Source organism: Crassostrea angulata, chromosome 1, assembly GCF_025612915.1.
Source record: "Crassostrea angulata isolate pt1a10 chromosome 1, ASM2561291v2, whole genome shotgun sequence".
Classification (NCBI taxonomy): domain Eukaryota; kingdom Metazoa; phylum Mollusca; class Bivalvia; order Ostreida; family Ostreidae; genus Magallana; species Magallana angulata.
This window is the reverse complement of record NC_069111.1, coordinates 10,558,708-10,577,104: the sequence shown is the minus strand read 5'-3', so window position 1 is coordinate 10,577,104 and position 18,397 is coordinate 10,558,708. Positions and strand designations below refer to the sequence as shown.

Below are 18,397 nucleotides of genomic sequence, written 5' to 3'. Positions count from 1 at the left end.
ATATGGCAAAAAAGATTAGATATTATTACGTTGATTCGATGTAAGGTGTATGGAAATACGGTATAATAATCTTCACAGTACACTGTATGTAAATTAATCATTATTTTATAAATATTTAAATATTATTATATATCACCATTTTTCACAAAATATTCTGACCACATTAATCTCACAAAGAAATTTTATTTTAAAAAAAACCCCAGTCATTTCCTATATACCGGTACTGGTAATTGAAAAAGTTGTTTTTGGACCTCTGATAATATTTCTCATGGTATTTCTTAAAGGTATTTAAAAATGAAGACAGAAAAATAATTTCTCTATTTATTCATGAAGTAGTTTGGATGTACTTCATATAGCAAACTCCTATCTTGTGCTATCTATACCTTGAACATTCATACAAGATAATCAAATATGAGAAATAATTAAGATACATAAATGACTTGCAGTTTGCATACATGTGACTGAAACTTGAGCACAATCTCAAATGTACATAAAGGTTCATTAACAACAATAACAATTAAACAAGGCTGTCCCACCCCTACGTTCCTTGAGCGTTTTGTTTGTATTGCCTCAGTGCCTGGAGAAACACTGTCTTGGTTTCTTCCATCATCTCACCAAACAATCTAAGATCTTCCTCCTTTGCCTTCAGTGTGCTCTGTAGAGCAGCTTTCAAGGCCTCATTTTCGTCCATTTGAATTTCCAAACTAAAAGAAGGAAAGAAATCAGGTAATCTGGTATTCGGTTTAATTTGTATCGATTCTGGTACGTTATCAATCAAGATTCACATATTCAGTTCTAATTTCAAAATATAATTCAAAAGATGCTGGTTATCATAAAGTGTCTCAGATCACTGGGAAACAGAGAATATCTTACTTCGTTTTGACCTCTTCATAATCCTCATGATCATTCTCTTCAGTCAGACCTGCTGAAAAACTGGCCGAGACATTTGTCATACTACCAGCTCGGCCTCCGAGAACTCGTTTCTTCCCTACTGCAGCTAAAAAAATTATTGATTACTCAATAAATATATTTGATATTGTAGAGAAAAATTTAAGACTATTCACTGAATTAAAAATCAGGAGACATTAATGAATATCTAAAACTTGATTCTTCTTACCACTCCCTCCTTTACTGGTAGGTCCATTCTCAATCTTATTTTTCCCTGCCTGTTTTTCAAGCAATGCATTTTTACGTCTTTGTTGAACTAGTTCATTTTGGCACTCCAAATACTTTTTAGAATCCTCTTCACATCTTCAAACAATGGCAACATTTAAAATCTTGCTTAATTTACCACTTAGATAACCAAAACTTTAAAAATCATACTATATTTTAAAATCATTTTCTCCTACAGTGGCACATGGTTATAATTTGCACTGGGGGCAAGTTATTTTGATTCTTTATAACTGTAAATTGTTACATCCAATAAGCATGTACTACATGTTTAACAATTTTAATAAAAAGGGAATTAAACTAAAATATCAGAAAGTGTACCAATTCATGATTGCTGTTTTTACTGTTTGTCAGACAATAGGTACCTGCTTTGAAGAACTCGCACGAGTTCTGAGAACTTGTCCCTCTCCACCTGAGCTACCTGGTACAGAGTCCTATATTCCTGACACTGAGACTGAAGTTCTGCCAATGCCTGCTTGTCTATATTATTTCTGGAGAATGAAAAAAACCCAGCATTAATTATTAAAAAAAAACAATGAAAAAAACTTTCTTTTCTACATTGATTCTATGGAAAAAGAACAAAAAGCACAGTTCAATAAAGAAATTTTTTGTGAGTTTATATTTTTTCTTGGAAAATCTATTAATTACATTCATTGTTATTATAACCTAAAAATTGTGAAAACATGATATGCAGGAATAAAGATAATTCTTATCTTAATGTTTAAAAAACCCCAACCCATTTGTGGTACTGATAGATCTGAATAGAGTTCTTGCTGACTTACACATGAAATGAAGGGGTCCTGACAGCCCCTGACCTGGACGCCCCCCTCACTGCCTCTTGTGTATTGTTGTCTGCTTTCCTTGATGGTGCACGAGCAGTATCCACAGTACTGGTTACAGAGGGGCACCTGTCCAGGGCACTGTTGATCACAGGAGGCCGATCACTCATCCTGTGAACAGAGACTTAAATGTGATTGCTGAATCCTACATGTAGTTCCTGAACCTTTGTCAGAATCCACTTTGGATCAATTATTTAAAAAAAATTCAATACAATACATGCAGTAACAAAACTAAACTTACGAAAGCAATAAAAGTAACCAGAATGTAATGAATGCTGAAGCTTTATCAAAAGTATGATTTTTTTTTACCTATAGTGATGAATTTTTTTTAATATGATCAAAGGAATATGATCTGGGTCAGTACCTGGAGGCTGATGGAGTGTTTGGATCCAGTTGGAAGTCCAGCTGGATGTCTCCACTTCCTGCAGTTTCTGGACGGATTTCATTGAGGGCTGGATGAGCGGATGAAGATGGACGGGAGTCTCTTTGAGAATTCAGTGCAGAGGAAGGAGGCCTTTGGCTTCCTGGCTGAAAGAGCATATTGGCAGACTCTAACTGGGCCCTCTGTAGATGCTGAAAAAGTAAAGAAGAGACATAATATGTGATATACCGGTAGGTATTTTATTAATTACACAATATCTTATTAACATGAATTGTGAAAGACTGTACTGAGAAGTATCAATCCATATAACAAGCCAATCTAAATCTAGCCGACATTAACCTTCTCTCACAACCTCCATTCAAGATACTTCCATTAGTTCAAGATTTGTATACGTTTTCACTGTTTACATAATTGCTATGAAGTAATGCATCAAAAAGTTCAAAATAGGGCTAAAATGTACACTGACATTGAGTTTGAGTTGCTGAATTTCATCTTCGAGTCTGTGAACTTTGGCCTCCTTCTCAGCTACAATAGACTTTAGCTGTTCCACCACATTATTGTCCTGTTGAGTCTTCATGGACATCTGTTTGAGTTCCTGCTGAGATTTATTCGAGGTTTCTTTCTGTTGGTTTGCTGTCTGCTCAAGTAGCTGCTGTAAGTGACTTTGTTGTTTCTTTATAAAAAAAAAACAGCAAGAAAATTTAATTAATTTAATTAATTTCTTATCCTTAATATCACATATTACAGCTATCGCGTCTATTAATTAAGTGTGCAAATATAATGAAATTGAAATAACTATTTTGTTTATATAATTTTTTTTTAACATTTAACAAATACATGTAAATAGCATTTACTTTATTAATGAATTTAAATAAACATTCATTTGGCACAGAAAAAAGCCTTGTGTTAGCACTCTGTATGTGTTACTATGGTAACTACCATTAAAGCCTCAATGAGCTCATCGTCATGGCGCCCTTTGTCAATCAGCGTCTTCATTTGCTCTTTGAAGCCTTTGTTTTGGTTTGCTAGCACACTATTTCTGCAAACAACACATTCAGAACACAAAAGAATTAAACACTGGATAAAGCAGTTAAAACAAATGGCTTGCATGTCCATGCTGATAAATTAAGCTGCTATACATTTACTCAATGTTATAATTTATTTCACTACATATAGATTGCATTAACAGAACATCTGACAGTTAATTTATCCCAAAGTTCATTCAAATCTGAATTCTAAGGGATTTTATCAATGTCCATTGAATATTATTGAGTGAAGCAATATCTCAATTGAAATTAAGCTGCACTGTTTTACAAGTTATTGATGCTTACAAAAACGGAAATTTATTGCCAAAAAAGCCTGTGAGTAGTGAGACATATGTAAAATGAAACTATCAATACCAAACAAGCTATACATATAACATTAGAGCTGCTTATAAAGACACACAGATAAACATTGATCTGTGGATACCATTAGAGCCTCAATCAATTCATCATCATGGGCACCCTTGTCAAGTAAAACTTTCATGTGACCCTTCAGTGCCTGCATTTCACTAGATATTATTTGATTTCTGAAAATGTCAATTTAAATATGATTGATCTTCTTTTTTTAACTCTTATTAGGATTTGCTTGTAAACGTATGTAATATATATTATCAATGAATAGCATATTTTGCATCAGATGTTTTACAAACATTCATTAGAAAAGAAAGTGAGGGGTTTATTTCAACGATAACAGCAATAAACTGGTCATTTATTCTGGCAATTTAAAATTTTTCCAATAAACAAGCATACATGACCTTAATTTTGTTGACATTTGCTTTGGCAATTTGGTACAGAGAGAGAGAGAGAGAGAGAGAGAGAGAGAGAGAGAGAGAGAGAGAGAGAGTTACGACATGAACGTTTGTGGCTGATATGTACTATTTTAAAACTTTCCAACAAAAGAGCATACATTGCCATAAAATAAATTGTCATATTCTGCTTTTGTAATTTGATATCAACTGCCAAATTGGACCAAACCCTGCAGCTGTATAGTATTAGAGAGCATGTATATCTGTATGTATACGTATATGTATACACATTTTACCTAGTTTTGGCTGCATCAAGCTTTTTCTTTAAAGCAGCATGATCTTCTTCTAATGCTTTGAGCTCATTTGCAGCTTTCTAAAAATACAAAAGAGGTATAGTGTTTCTTTAAAAGGGGTTCAAAACATTTAAAAAGTACTTTTTAACCTGAGTAATGCCATAACTTATTTTTCAAAACATTACAAAACTTTGTTTATGAAGTTTATACTAATCTATTAAGTCTGTTGTCATTTGCACACCTCTTGAGATTCTTTCCGTTCTTTCTCGATCTTCCTGAGCTGTTCGCGGTGCTTCTCAACAGCAGTTCTCTGTCGCGCGGAGCTATTCCCGGTACCCAACATTTCCGCCTCTAAATCATACTCCTTCTCTTTCTGTGGCTTCTTTACCGCAATCTCCGACTTCAATTCATCAACCTGTCAATAATTACACAATATTCGTTGTCCATTTATCCTCATGATCAGGCTTCGATATACATTGAACATTTTCTCATGTTTTCCATTATCATTTTAGATATAAAGTTTAAATAATTAATAAAATTTCCATTAATTCCAGATAAACTAATCTGAACAACTTTTAAAACAAAAGCGTTAGATCAGAGCATGTATAAAATAACCAAAAAAAGAGTATAGTCATGATCAGGATGACTTGCCTTTTTCTGGAGCATCATGATTTGTTGAGCCCGTCCTTTCCAGTTGGTCTGGTTGTTTAGAATGGACTGAATATTGACATTTTCTCCGACCTCCTGACTGAGCACCTACAAATAATTGTCATGAACAGTCACTGTATCATTACAGCACAATAGCTGAAAGGGAACTATTTTTATAACTGATCATAGAGTTATTCCCCTTATCTATCAATTCTAGTATACCAGCTAAAAAATCAATGTACAAACATTTATTTGATAAAACTATAACACATACCTTGTGAACCATTTTAAGTTCTTGTTTTAGTAAGGAAGTTTGGTTTCTGTATTCAGCCATTTTGTTCTCAGCATACTTTAGTTTGTCTTGTAAAGATTTAACATCCACATAGTCATCCTGCTACAAACACACAAACAACAAAACATCTTTGATTAAAACTGATTTGAATTTACCGTGACAATGCACCATGCTTTAAGTTATGAAGAGTTTAAACTGATGATAAATTGTAGAGTCTACTCTAACATTATTTCAATTTATTAGAATAATGATTACCTTTTCATCTAAAGTGGACCGACTTGTGGCTGAGCTCATCATTGATCGGGTATCCTCAGGAATCTTATTGATCTGAAATATACACATTCAAAATCATTGCAATTCTCTTCTCTATAATACTGGTACTTACAAGTGTCTGTTATGAGCTGAAAGTATATCAAGATGTGACACAGGATATAATGTTTTTATTTAACATGTATTAGAAAATAATTTCTTTTAACTTCTTTGTTCTTGGGGATCTCCCTCTCCCTACCTGATTCATGTTAAGTCAACGAAAACAAACAATTTGACCCTGAATTTAGTTTATACCTGAGTTTGTAGATCAATGCATTTTTTGCCATATTGCCTGGCTTTTGTTCTTTCAGATTCTAGTTCGGCATTCAGATCACGAACTTTTTTTGATAATTCTACAATTTTTGTAGCTGCTGTTTCATTAGTCACAGCTCCTGCAACTATAGCAAGAAAATGTGCGTTAATTACAAGTACAAACTTCATAATGCTGAAAGACTAAATTACAACCCACTTTGGATGAAATGATTACAGAAAAAATATTGAATGAACCTGTATTATTATTCTATCAACTAAATTACCTCTTGCTTGATCTTCATGCTTCTTCTTAATTTGACGAACTTCAAAGTCTTTTTCACTGAGAAGTTTGTACACTCTTGCATTTTCATCTTTAAGTTCCTATGAAAGTGAAAAGATTTAATGATATAAACTATAAGTTTTAACTTCTAATAAATTAATTTGATTCATGTGTCAGCTAACATGGTTAAGGAAATGTATCACATGTTAATAAACTGTAAGTAGTGCACTGGTATTTTTAATTTGATTTATATGAAAGGATGCAACATATTAAAACACTGATTTTACATCCATTGTAATTTATGTACCGGTATTTAAAAATCAGGGTTGGCCGGGAAATACCAGTGCTGGGAATTACCGGTGGTAAATACAGGTATTTCCCGTCCCGGTAAATACTACTGTTTTCCACTAAACTGGGAAATACTGGGAAATACTGGGAAATACAAATTTATAATCTTTATTTCTTTAGTTTGTTCAATGTAAAACTTATGTTTATGATAAAAGATATTAACAGTAAGCATCAAAAACCAATTTTATATTATATTTCCCCATTTCAATGTCAGTTTATAAATCTTAAATTCACCAGATCACCTATTCCAAAAGATTTCTATAGCTGCTAATGTACAAATTTTAGTTCAGTTTTTTTTAACTTCAAGTTTTGTGTTTTACAGATTTATAATTTAAAGCACAAAATAAACTGTTATAATTAGTGTAGGTGTTGCAAGTAAAAATTCAATAATCACACATGTTGTTTTAATAAATAATTACACTTGACAGTTTTGTGCTCCTGTTTTGGGGAGATATATACTATGAGTGGGGCTAATTGGCTTCTTCTTAGGTGTGTTGCATACTGAGGTAGTGACACAGTCACACTTTATTTTTCACAATTTTCTTGCCCCATTTTCATATTCACCAAATAACCAGAAAATGGAACCTTTGATATCATGTTTATGATAACTGTGTAGATGCACCTATACCTGATTAAAGCCTTAAAAACAAATTACAATGGTATATGAATGAACCATGTTTTGAGTATTCATAAGAGATAACCAATGCATTACTGACCAGTCAAAACTTGTTAAAATCAAAGACCATTATAAAATGTCATTGCTGACAAGGTGTACTATTGTCTACATCCCTACAGATTTAATTAAGACTAATGTCTTAAGTATGAAGTACTATAATATGTAGTTGTACTTTATTTCCCAGTATTTCCCGGGAAATACCAGTAATTCCCGGGAATTACCAGTATTTCCCACCGTCCTGGGAAATATGAGTATTTCCCACTTTTTTGCCAACCCTGTTAAAAATGCTTCCTTACTCTGATTTGGTCGTTGAGATGATTCACAAGTTCCTCTGAGACGAAAGAAGATTTAGGAACTGGATCAGCTAACTGTAAATGAAGTGTTTCAAACTTATATAACTGGTATTAGTCAAGTACATGTATAATTTTTGGGGTGCTGACTCTACCTCCTACTTCATACTATAGGGCAATATCAACATACATGTAAATGAATAATAATACAACTAATATTCAAAGCCTGTTTTACCATTTTGTTTTCTGATTGCATTAAAATTCATAAAATATTTATCTAAGCTGCAAATCAATTTGACTCACTGTTTAAGCAAAAAATATTTCCTGAATATTCAGTGCAAACTTTGGATGGTCATTGTTGGTTTTTAATTATAATATTCAAGTGTAACACCCTGTTAAGTTTTGTGTTGCAATTATGAAGCACACAAATATTGTGTTTTAAACTAGCTGCCCTAAGTGACCGAACTTACAAACATAAATTATGAAGGACTGTCATAAAATTTTGAAAAATAGCCTACATCCTTCTAAAATGTATTAGATTCAGTCTACTGTGGTTTCATTGATATTCAATGGTATCAATTTTTGTGGATAAAGTGAAAATCACAGTTTCAAGGATCGGTAAATTTGTAAAAAATGACCCTATCAATACCAAATGTTTATAGAAATTGCATTTCAATGAACACTTAATTTCATGAATCAACTTAATAAAAAAATCCACGAAAATTGTTGTTCAATGAATAATGATGAAACCACAGTATTCTTATATGGTATTGAGATATTAAGTTTGATCAGCATTCATCCAGTGAGTGTATCCATCTGTTACTGTATTATAATCACGTGACGTCAAAGACAAGACTCCTTACTACGATTTGAAAATGAAATAATCTAGCTCTTAGATACCTTGAGTTCCAAATTGTCTTCGACACCAAAGGCTATGGATGAACTAGTTCTACTGGTGAGACTCGATTTCTCCTTGGCCTTTTCTTCCTTTCTTTGTTTCCGTCTAAGTAATTTTTGTTGTTGCTGTTCTTGTAACAGTAAAAACTGCTGCTTAAGTGTTTCACTTGCGGCTTCTGTGGCCATATTTCAGAGACCAATCATAGAAAAAGCGCGTCTGTAGCAATCTGTAGAATAACAAAACGAGAAAATTCGAACGCGCATAGTCTCTAACTTAATGGTCATCTTCCTTATATTTGGAAAGTAATCAATAGTTTAAAACATGAACAATTTTCCTCAAAAGTATATGAGAATACTTACCATTTGAACCATACGATGAGATATTTGTGAGACAATAAGTATTAATTCCAATAGATCAGTCAGCTGTCTCTTTTCGCGTAGGTAGCAACAAAACGGAAACAAGGGAATGGCATGTTTAGAATCGCACCGACTTGATCATCGATTTGTGATTGGTCAATTTCATCTCTAAAACAATGCGGGAAATTTAAAATCTATTTTTTTAAATAATATATTTAACATCTTGAAAGTCATGAAAACAAACATCTAATTTTAAATCAAATTTCTATTTAAAAATGATACACAATATGTATAGCAATCATAGTATTTTTTTTCAAATCTTCACGTTTTTATAGTATTTTAAAATGTACCCCCCCCTTTTTATAAAAGTTCAATTTTGTGGTATGTTTGATCAATGTGAATGCCCTGGAAGAATTATGAATGCAATTCATGCTTTAGAAGTAATTTAAAATGCCCCATGCCATTTTAAAGTAAATTTTTTTTGTCTATTTGAGATCTTTTAATTTGTGACATTGTTTTTACTTCTCAGAAATAAGCGCCTTTGATTGAAAATGATTGAAATCAATGTGAACAATCCTGATAACAAAGACCCACGAATACAATCAATGCACACTTGTGTTTATAATTAAAGGTATTTTAAACGATTTCAATCAGTTCTGTACATAATTATGGAAGGGAATTACCGCCAAATTTCAATGTATTTTGCTTTTATTATCATTATGCTTACTTCTTTATTCTTCAGTACATTTACACTTGCATGTCACTTTATTGTTTTCATATTCATGCTTATCCAATTTCACTTTGATTCTTTTTGATCCTTCATTCTTTGCTTAATGCTATGTTGCAACATTCTCTTCTTCATGTTCATGATTTATATCAAAATAAACAAACCTACAATAAGCATGGCTGTGAATGATACATACACATTTTTATCACTTCGAAAATTTGTGTAAATAAGAAGCATACAATATTTATGTTTTGTATTTTGGAAGAAAAAAATATTCTATTTAGAACTTTACATAAATATTTTTATTCAGATTTGATTTAGATTTTAAACCAAAAACATATAAACAGTCATATCACATACCGTATTTTAATCTCTTTGCCTGGTTTGTTTTCGTTTACTCATGGTGTAATTAAGTCACTGATACTTTAGATTCGTTAATTTTACTGCGTATACGTATATTTACTTCTGCGATTCCCCCGTTCTGTCCCGAATCGCAAGAATATAAAATCGCATGCACCAAACTTTTTTTTCATATCACAAGTTCAAAACTTTTAGAAAAATAAGTGAGATTTTAAAACCTGTAGTTTTAATTTTTTAACCCGGAATTTCACGCGGATATTAATTCATCGCATTTAATCAGGGATACACAATACTGTAGCCTAACGAGAGATACATAGTGATTCATGCAAGTGATAATTTTCACACGAACTAGAGCACAGGAAAAGCTACTTCTAAGCATTTCGTACCCCCGTCCTTTTATTGTTTTTCAAAAACATCTTTAAATTTGGTTTATTTTATTTCTATTTCATTCACATGTTCCACGGGTACCTCTTGACAGAACCGTGCACCACCCACCTCTTTAAATTCAAATGAAAATAAAGTCCTGCCGACAAGTACTTACAATGTATGACATGTTCCTCTTCAAAAAATTAACCGTTCATGCAAATAATTTGCAAATAATTTGTTATACTGCATATATACACGGTACATTGCATTGCGGATCTATAATGAGATCAGATCCACCCCCAATGGAAAATTCACATTTATTTAATTAACCAATGAAATAATCAATACAAAATTATCTCTGAGACCCCCCCCCCCCCCCCCCCTATGATTTTTTTTAGAACCGCGCGGAGGCATTGTATATGTATACAAAAAAAACCAGTATCTTTTTGAGTCTGTGTATATCATGGCTTGTTAAAAGTTGACTATATGCCATTTCTTAGTTTCGTTTTAATAAATCTTTGGGAGCAGCAATTGTAGCGCACACACTGCCGCCTGGCGTCATAATGCAGCATTAAATTCATGCAACTTGTATTCGTCTTTATTCATAGTGCCTTATGGTTTGCGTGTTTGAATTCACGTTTGTAACAGAGATAGAAGAAAGAATTTACACGAATAAGAAGAGAATATTGCAACATAGAAATAAGCAAACAATAAAGAATCAAAGAGAATCAAATTGAAATTATATAAGCATGAATATGAAAACAATAAAGTCACATGGAAGTGTAAATGTACTGAAGAATAAAGAAGTAAGCATAATAAGAATAAAAGCAATATACATAGAATTTTGGCGGTAATTCCCTTCCATACATAATGAATCAAAGAGAATGTTTTATATATTGTAAACAGATTAGATATATAATCATTTCTTAAAATAAATGTTCATTGTTGTATTTTCCAAAGTATATGTAGCATATAGTTCCCATTTAAAGATTAGAATTCATATGTTTTTCACATCTGAATTTGATTGTAAGATCTTAATCAAACCTTTCCATTCAATGGTAAATTTTTATTTATTCAAGATTTGCTTTAAAAACACCTTGACAGTGTACTAACAATTTAAGTGAGAAAATCAAAGGATGTCTGATTTCAATTGAATTGACTCAGGCATCAATGTTACAGCTGATATACTGGAAGGGAAATAGTTTTATTTTTAAAGTTTTAAAAGAAATTATTGCCCTTTTCAAACAAAAAATTACAATGAATAAAGCTGAGATAAATCACACAATATTAAAAGTCTCCCTTCCATTATATATTTTAAAAAACTTAACATGAGATAGTACCGTGCAGTAAGCAATTTTTTTTGGCCTTACTGCAGATACTTTTCACTCAATTTCTGAACATCATATATTTTATATGTTAAATTACTGAAATTTACTGTCATTTAATATCTAAAAAATTTTTAAAGCTAAACAAGTAAAAAAAACACAGAAAATATTATTCATTCACTTTTCTAAGAAAGATAGCCATTAAATAATCGACATACAATTAAATACGACATCTAAAAAAACAATCTACATAATTTTTTATTTTGACACACTTATACAATTTTGTCATACAAAATGTTTAAGTCACTTAAAAGACAGAAATAAATAGTAACACTGACTAAAAAATTTTTATTTATGAAAAATATTTCCATAGGAGAAACATGATAATTAACGTCACAATCATTCCTCCATACAAAATGAATTTATCTTGGTAAGTTCTCCTTTCAATGAGTCTCATAACTGTATTTGACAATCCCAGGGTGTTGGCTAAATCTAGTATTTTTCTTTGTGCCCCTTTAAGTGTTAAGCGCTGGGACTTCAAGTTCTCAAGAACACTGTGCCCTGACAAAATCATGTTGTCCACCTCTCTGTTGGAGAATGCCATTCTGTCATGATGCTGTACAGCATGGTCTATTTGGATGGCTGTGTCTTGGTCATTGGCGGCAAATGTTCTTGACATTAGTTCCTCACGGTCTTGTTCCTGCTTCTCCAGCATATATCTGATAAAATGAAAATAAAAGTAAAATCAAGATGAGACTTAATACATACCCATTGTTAAATTGCTAATTTGCTACATTAAAGTTTACAGATGTAAAAGGGCCAAAATAAAACTATATATTGTTTGTTTCAGAGACATAAATAACAGAAATTAGCAACTCCGCCATTAGCGTGTTTTGTTGTTAAAAAATGGTACGGGACCAACCTTACTTTGAGAACTACATTTTAGTTAACAGAGATATTAATGATCTTAAACCAAAAATATATTGTTTTAATGAAAAGTGTGCATAGGTTTTAGACATTTTGGAAACAAAAAATTGAAAAATAAGATAAATATATAGAAAATATATTGGCCAGCTATAAAACATCTGCGAAATCTCGGACGACGGGTAGCCAACTGCCTCCTAAAACTCCTCTTTTAATATTGTTTATATGGCATAAACTCATAAAAATATAAATAAATATTTTGAATGTTTTGGTAATAGGCTTTAACTGTTTATATGTCGATATAATTGTTTTTTAGAAAGATATACTGATTTAAACTGGGAACACTTTACAATAGGGACCGCAAGATTTCAATCAGTTGCTAATCTCTGTTATTTATGTCTCTGGTTTGTTTGCAATTGCCTCTCGCCTCATTGAAATACTCCCTGCTGATAAAATGTCATTAGCAAAAAATAAAGAACTTTTTTCTATACGGAGATTTTTTTATATATATATGTTTTTTTTTTTTTACTAAATAATGAATTTGTAATTAGTTCAACTTCAAGTTTGAAAAAAAAATCCCTCTCCCTCTCCTGGGTCTAGTCTACCAACAGGAGGCAATTCAAAACCAACATTTTTAAAGGCTGGCTTAGCATTTAATTTGAATGCTGACTGCCTGCACAAATCTACATGTAATTCATACTGTTTTTAAAGCTATAAACATTTAACATTATAAATATTTGTAAAAATACTTAACCACCTTTAAAACATGCAATATAAAAACTAAAGTTCATTCGTATCATAATTAACTAACTTTATCTAACACAGTTTCCTCTTTAACATTTAACAATCAGTCCTGACTGTTTCTCGTGTTATATTTTAGAGTGAAAACAACTATCTTGACACCTTTTTTGTTGCAGCTGTCTGAGCCCGGCCTGGATATGTTGACAATCATATTTCAGCTGATCAACTCGTAATTTGGCACTTGCCCTCCTGGTAGGTTGTTCCTTGTTGACTAGAATCGTAAGTCGCTCACAGTTGCTGACTATGATGTCAATCTTGGCTTGAATTTCATTCTCAAACAAGTGAATTCCATCTTTGTCGGTATTCTTGGCTAGTTTCCCTAAATCTCCCTGCACTTCTTGGATAAGCTTGTTTGTGTTTGTGTATAATGACTCCATGGAACTAATTCTGATCAGTAAAATGAAATAAAGAATCAATCTTAACCTATAATTCCAACGAACAAAACATACGTGTCAAAAAACAAATGATGTCAAATCTTACAGCTGTCAGTCCAAAATTCACTTCCGCTCTGGTAGATTTTCCTTAAATTGTCCGTAAGATATTTCGTAATTATCAAAATCATTTTAATATTATGATACTTACACGGTATTCGTTATCATAGTCGAGAATCACATATTTTGTGTCTTAACCCTTTTTATCATTATTATTTTTTTTAGTATTATAAAACAAAGCTAACGTAAACATAGAAATGCATTCACCGCGCACCTGTTATGTTTATATTGAACTTCCTTGTTTACCTTACTGCCAACAGCACACTACACATAGAGTAAATGACATTCAAACATTTATAAAAGGTATTTCTTGAATTATGAGATTGTTCAAAATATGGATTAAATCTCATAGACAATATGTCATCGATTCTTTGTGAAAATTAAAAATAATTGTACAATATAGTTATTTAACGTTCATTAAAAATCAATATCTTCTAAAATAAAAATTAAGACTTTACTATTTTTTCATTTGCACCAAATCTGAAAATCTGATCGCTTGAAGTTTAGAATAAGTAATAGACCCTCTCCCCCTCCATATATGAAACAACAGATACAGATAAAGATCATTTATTTTTAATTCAGAGTTCAGGACAGACAAGTACATGACATATACATGTATTTATAATTACAAGAGCAAGACATGCCAATGAATAGTGTAAAAATTATTAATTAAAAGTAAAAATTACACAATTACACCAACATGTCCTATCCGATTTATATGTTTTGAATTTGCTATTTACTCCAGATATTGGTATGAAAAAAGAGTGATATGGTAGAAGATTGACGTTATGGATGTAATTAACCCTAGGGTGATTTACCTAGACAATTTGCGCAGTGATATCGGCTTGAAGAACCTCAAAGATAACATTTACAATTTGTTTGTCCATTACCTGGGAATAGACATTGCTCCCAATGACATCTTCATACACACCAACCATGGAAAAGATTCCTGGTACGCTTATGTCAATTGCCATGAGGAACATCAGGCAGAATATGTTCTTGATCAACTAAAATCTTGGGATTCAAGGCGTCGAACAAGATTCAATTACACCTCTATTTGTGCAGTTTCTCAGTCACTGGCATCAGGGTACAAAACTGAGACTGTACGGAAAAAGAAATCACGGAAGAAGCCAAAACACAAAGGTGGAGAGGATATTGACTACCAAAACTCATATCAAGAGGAAAATTTATTTAGTGCTCCTTTAAGTAATGGTTTTCAGAATTCAAAGAAAACTAAGGATCCAGTGCATGGAATTTATTTAGAAGGGGAGCAACTTGGGAACGAAACAAGAAACAAAGAATTTAAAAAGGGAGGTGGAGAATATATAAAGAATGTAATGAAGAAGCATGTTTCAAAATATGTGTGTGCATTTTTAAATAGTGGGGAAGAAGGGACACTGTACATTGGAGTCAATGACGATGGTAAGTCAAATTTAAACGAAAAGCCAGCTAGGGAAATGGACTGTGAAAACTAATTAATGTGTCTGGTTCATGATGTGATATGACATATTTCTTCAACAAGATTTTGTAATATTATTTAAGATTAACTAACGCTTTTATAAATCTTTTATTTGATTGATTTATCAAATTCCAGGTTATGTGGAGGGAATTCTTTGTCCGCAATCTTTGGAGGATGAAGTGAGGCTGCATATTGATGAAGCAATAAAGGCCATTAGCCCATCTGTGTTTACCAACATCTATACTGTCAAATTCACACCTGTATATTTTCAAGTAGGAGTTCCTAAAGGTAAACTGTTTTATTTATTTACAATTTCTCTCTGGGGAATGGATGGAATAAAATAATTATTAAGTATTGTGAAAGATGTGCGCAAAATTGTGACCAAGATTCTCCTATTGTGTTTTCCAAAGACAGCAAGATTATTTCAGCTAGAGTAAAGATAAGGATCCATGCTTTTAATTTCAGAGAATCACAAGGTCATAGAAATAATTGTCCATGGCACTGGAGACATAGATAGACTGTACCACTCTCCCCATGGGGTTTTCCTGAGAAGGGATGGAGGGGTGCAGAAACTGGGTGTGGCAGAAGTCCAGGAGTGGTCGGTTCAAGTAAGTACCGGTAATATGTGACGGTTAATTCCTGCCAAGGGAAGAGAGTGGGGTGTTCTTCAATGCAAAGATCAATGAATGTGATGGTCAAGCTGGTTTGAATACAAGCACCAGTTAGCTCAGTTTGTAGAGCACCCGACTACAGATTCAGAGGGCCCAGGTTCAAATCCCTCCCTGGTCCGTCATTATTTCTCCCATCCTATTACATTTCCATACTCTTTTTGTAGCATATAAGGCTGCAGGCTAAATATGACGGCATCTGCATGGCACCCACTATGAATATACTGTCTAATGTCATTAAAGATTATTTATTGAAATTCATAGCATTAAACTTGCTTATAAAGACATGGCAATTCCAACAACCCCCAAACGTCATTTGCGGGAAAGCATCTTAAAGTACCTGAAAGTGGTTTAGTTATGGATAATTTACATAAGCTTTATACATTTGTATTTTTTACAGTATATATTAATCTATATAATATTGAACCTGATAAGAGAAAGAGAAAATAAATATCTAAAATCAAACTACATATATAATCACAATTTTAAGAAAAAAATTACTCATGTTTTTCTTAATTCAGAAACACCAGAAAAAGATACAGATATTGGAGGAAAGACTAAAGAGACAAGAAGACATGTTTGAAGCTAGAATATCACATGAGGAGAAGGAGAAAAAGTCCAAAGTCTGTGTGGTTATGTAGCTCCATTAATCAGTCCATTTATATCACATCGGTGCCTTAAAATATGATGGATGTCATTCATGTTATGATTTTGCATATTACAATGATATGACATAAAACTTTTTTATGAATTACTGTTGAAATAATTTTATGCTCTTTTAAATCTAAAAGACAACCTTAACCAAATCAAATGTTCATTGAAATGGAATGCAATATCTTAGCAAGGATACATGTTGTTGCAGTGGATTTTGTACAGTGCATGTATAAGGTAATAATGAAGCTTGTCAATTAAGATATGATTTACAATAACCTAGAACAGTTTTAACAAGAGCTAATGGACTTTCTGTGGGATGTTGATATCTAGTTTGCTCATCAAAACAAGCTGTCAAACATTGACCTGCTTCTAAATTGCTAAGAGAAGCTGATTAATATTCATAGACTGTCAAAACCGGAAAGTTGTTTGCCAAGATCTGCTCTGCTGTGTGAAATTGACACTGTTTCAGCGAAATATACTTCTCTGGGTGAAGTCCAGCGAGTGTCATTGTGTTCAATATATTCATATTTATTAGCCAATGACTGGACAGCTAACCATGAATAGACCACGCCTTTGTCAAATCGGAGATTGTCACGTACTGCTCAAAGTCCAAGCTCTTGTTAAAACGGATCTAATTACAGTCTATAATGATGCTGCCATTTCTTTTATCTGATTTTTATATATGCACAGGTGTAGGATTTTTGAAGTTTTCAAGTGGGGGAGGGATGGGGTGTGCACCGAGTAATGATTTTGTTTGTTAAGGGTAAGGGGAGGGGGGAGGGATCCAAATTTAGACCATTTTTGATAGTTTTACTATGTGAATTAATAAATTTGAATTTAACCCTCCCCCTTGCTTGATCCACACATGAATCATTTGTGATCGATGAATATATGTGGAAAGATAAATTAACCGGTGCTTTTCATAATCATATGTAGTACATACATTTATGCAATAATACATGTATTATACCCTTTATTTTTTTGTCAGTGCTTCTTTTTTGCCTTTCCTTTAATATCAAAGAGTCAAATATGAGATGTTTTTATTGACTATAAATAATTGTGACTTTTATATGTAAGCATTCCCAAATCTTCTACCATATAAACAATTTTGGTTGTGATAATTACACTTATATAATGTTTGCTTTTTAAACATGTACATTCAATGTGGTTTTAATCATTATACAACACTAAGTATTAGCCCACTTTTGCTGTGATACACGACGTGTGATGTTTTATATTAGTATCCTGCACATTTGATTATAGACTCGCAAGATTTTACAAGGCTCAATTTTTTATGTATTTTTTTGGTGACATAATATATTTTTGGTATATTTTCAAGTTATGGTGTATTGTTAAGATTAAGGGTAACATCTGCTGTTTACTGTGTAATTTGTATATTATACATGTTGTATTTGTTATAATGCTCATATTGATGAAATCAATACATGTATTGCATTAGCAGCATTTTTAGACATTTTGATTTTTTTTTTCACACATCTTGAAATAAAAGACTTACTTAGTATACATTATTTTTTTGTTTGTGAAAAAAATGTTGAATATCAAGTCATAATTAAAACAATTGTCAATGAGTACGGTACTTTAAAAAATTTAGTATATGTACCAGCCTGGGAGTGCCAAATGACAATGTTCCACTCCTGACCTTAATTGGGACCTCAACAGGAATAGGACTCATCCATGCACTCCTTTAGGGATACCAATGTTGCTGTCTGTCCAGCAATGGGTTCTTAAGATATCAGTATTGAATGGACAATATTTGGTCTGCTAGCTGGCAGGCCCATT

General features: G+C 32.4%; 3 protein-coding genes across 6 annotated transcripts; 1 reads left to right on the top strand and 2 right to left on the bottom strand.

Annotated features, from left to right (window-relative positions):
• Positions 1-307: 307 nt before the first annotated feature.
• Positions 308-8,985, bottom strand: LOC128162197 (coiled-coil domain-containing protein 13-like). 3 transcript variants are annotated; one of them, XM_052825386.1, is made up of 18 exons: positions 8,826-8,985; positions 8,469-8,692; positions 7,575-7,646; positions 6,259-6,355; positions 5,978-6,120; positions 5,669-5,740; positions 5,396-5,515; positions 5,125-5,229; positions 4,715-4,888; positions 4,477-4,553; positions 3,862-3,961; positions 2,858-3,064; positions 2,374-2,582; positions 1,953-2,120; positions 1,536-1,661; positions 1,118-1,251; positions 874-997; positions 308-704 (listed from the first exon to the last, which is right to left on the bottom strand). In XM_052825386.1, exons 2-18 carry the CDS (start codon positions 8,649-8,651, stop codon positions 539-541), a joined length of 2,277 nt encoding a protein of 758 aa, XP_052681346.1. In that variant the 5' UTR covers positions 8,652-8,692; positions 8,826-8,985; the 3' UTR covers positions 308-538. The 3 variants fall into 3 exon arrangements, with proteins under 3 accessions (XP_052681346.1, XP_052681341.1, XP_052681350.1); XM_052825381.1 differs by lacking the exon at positions 3,862-3,961 and adding an exon at positions 3,331-3,430; XM_052825390.1 differs by lacking the exon at positions 3,862-3,961 and adding an exon at positions 3,331-3,430 and having other exon boundaries at positions 5,396-5,512.
• Positions 8,986-11,928: 2,943 nt separating this feature from the next.
• On the bottom strand, positions 11,929-13,939 carry LOC128176203 (Golgi SNAP receptor complex member 2-like). Of its 2 annotated transcripts, none has more exons than XM_052842350.1 (3): positions 13,908-13,939; positions 13,428-13,712; positions 11,929-12,319 (listed from the first exon to the last, which is right to left on the bottom strand). In XM_052842350.1, exons 1-3 carry the CDS (start codon positions 13,922-13,924, stop codon positions 11,953-11,955), a joined length of 669 nt encoding a protein of 222 aa, XP_052698310.1. In that variant the 5' UTR covers positions 13,925-13,939; the 3' UTR covers positions 11,929-11,952. The 2 variants fall into 2 exon arrangements, with proteins under 2 accessions (XP_052698310.1, XP_052698320.1); XM_052842360.1 differs by having other exon boundaries at positions 13,806-13,937.
• Positions 13,940-14,005: 66 nt separating this feature from the next.
• On the top strand, positions 14,006-18,119 carry LOC128176172 (uncharacterized). Its single transcript, XM_052842291.1, has 5 exons — positions 14,006-14,119; positions 14,562-15,238; positions 15,411-15,563; positions 15,741-15,883; positions 16,465-18,119. The coding sequence occupies exons 2-5, from the start codon at positions 14,605-14,607 to the stop codon at positions 16,582-16,584; spliced, it is 1,050 nt and encodes a 349-aa protein (XP_052698251.1). The 5' UTR covers positions 14,006-14,119; positions 14,562-14,604; the 3' UTR covers positions 16,585-18,119.
• The last annotated feature ends 278 nt before the right edge of the window (positions 18,120-18,397 follow it).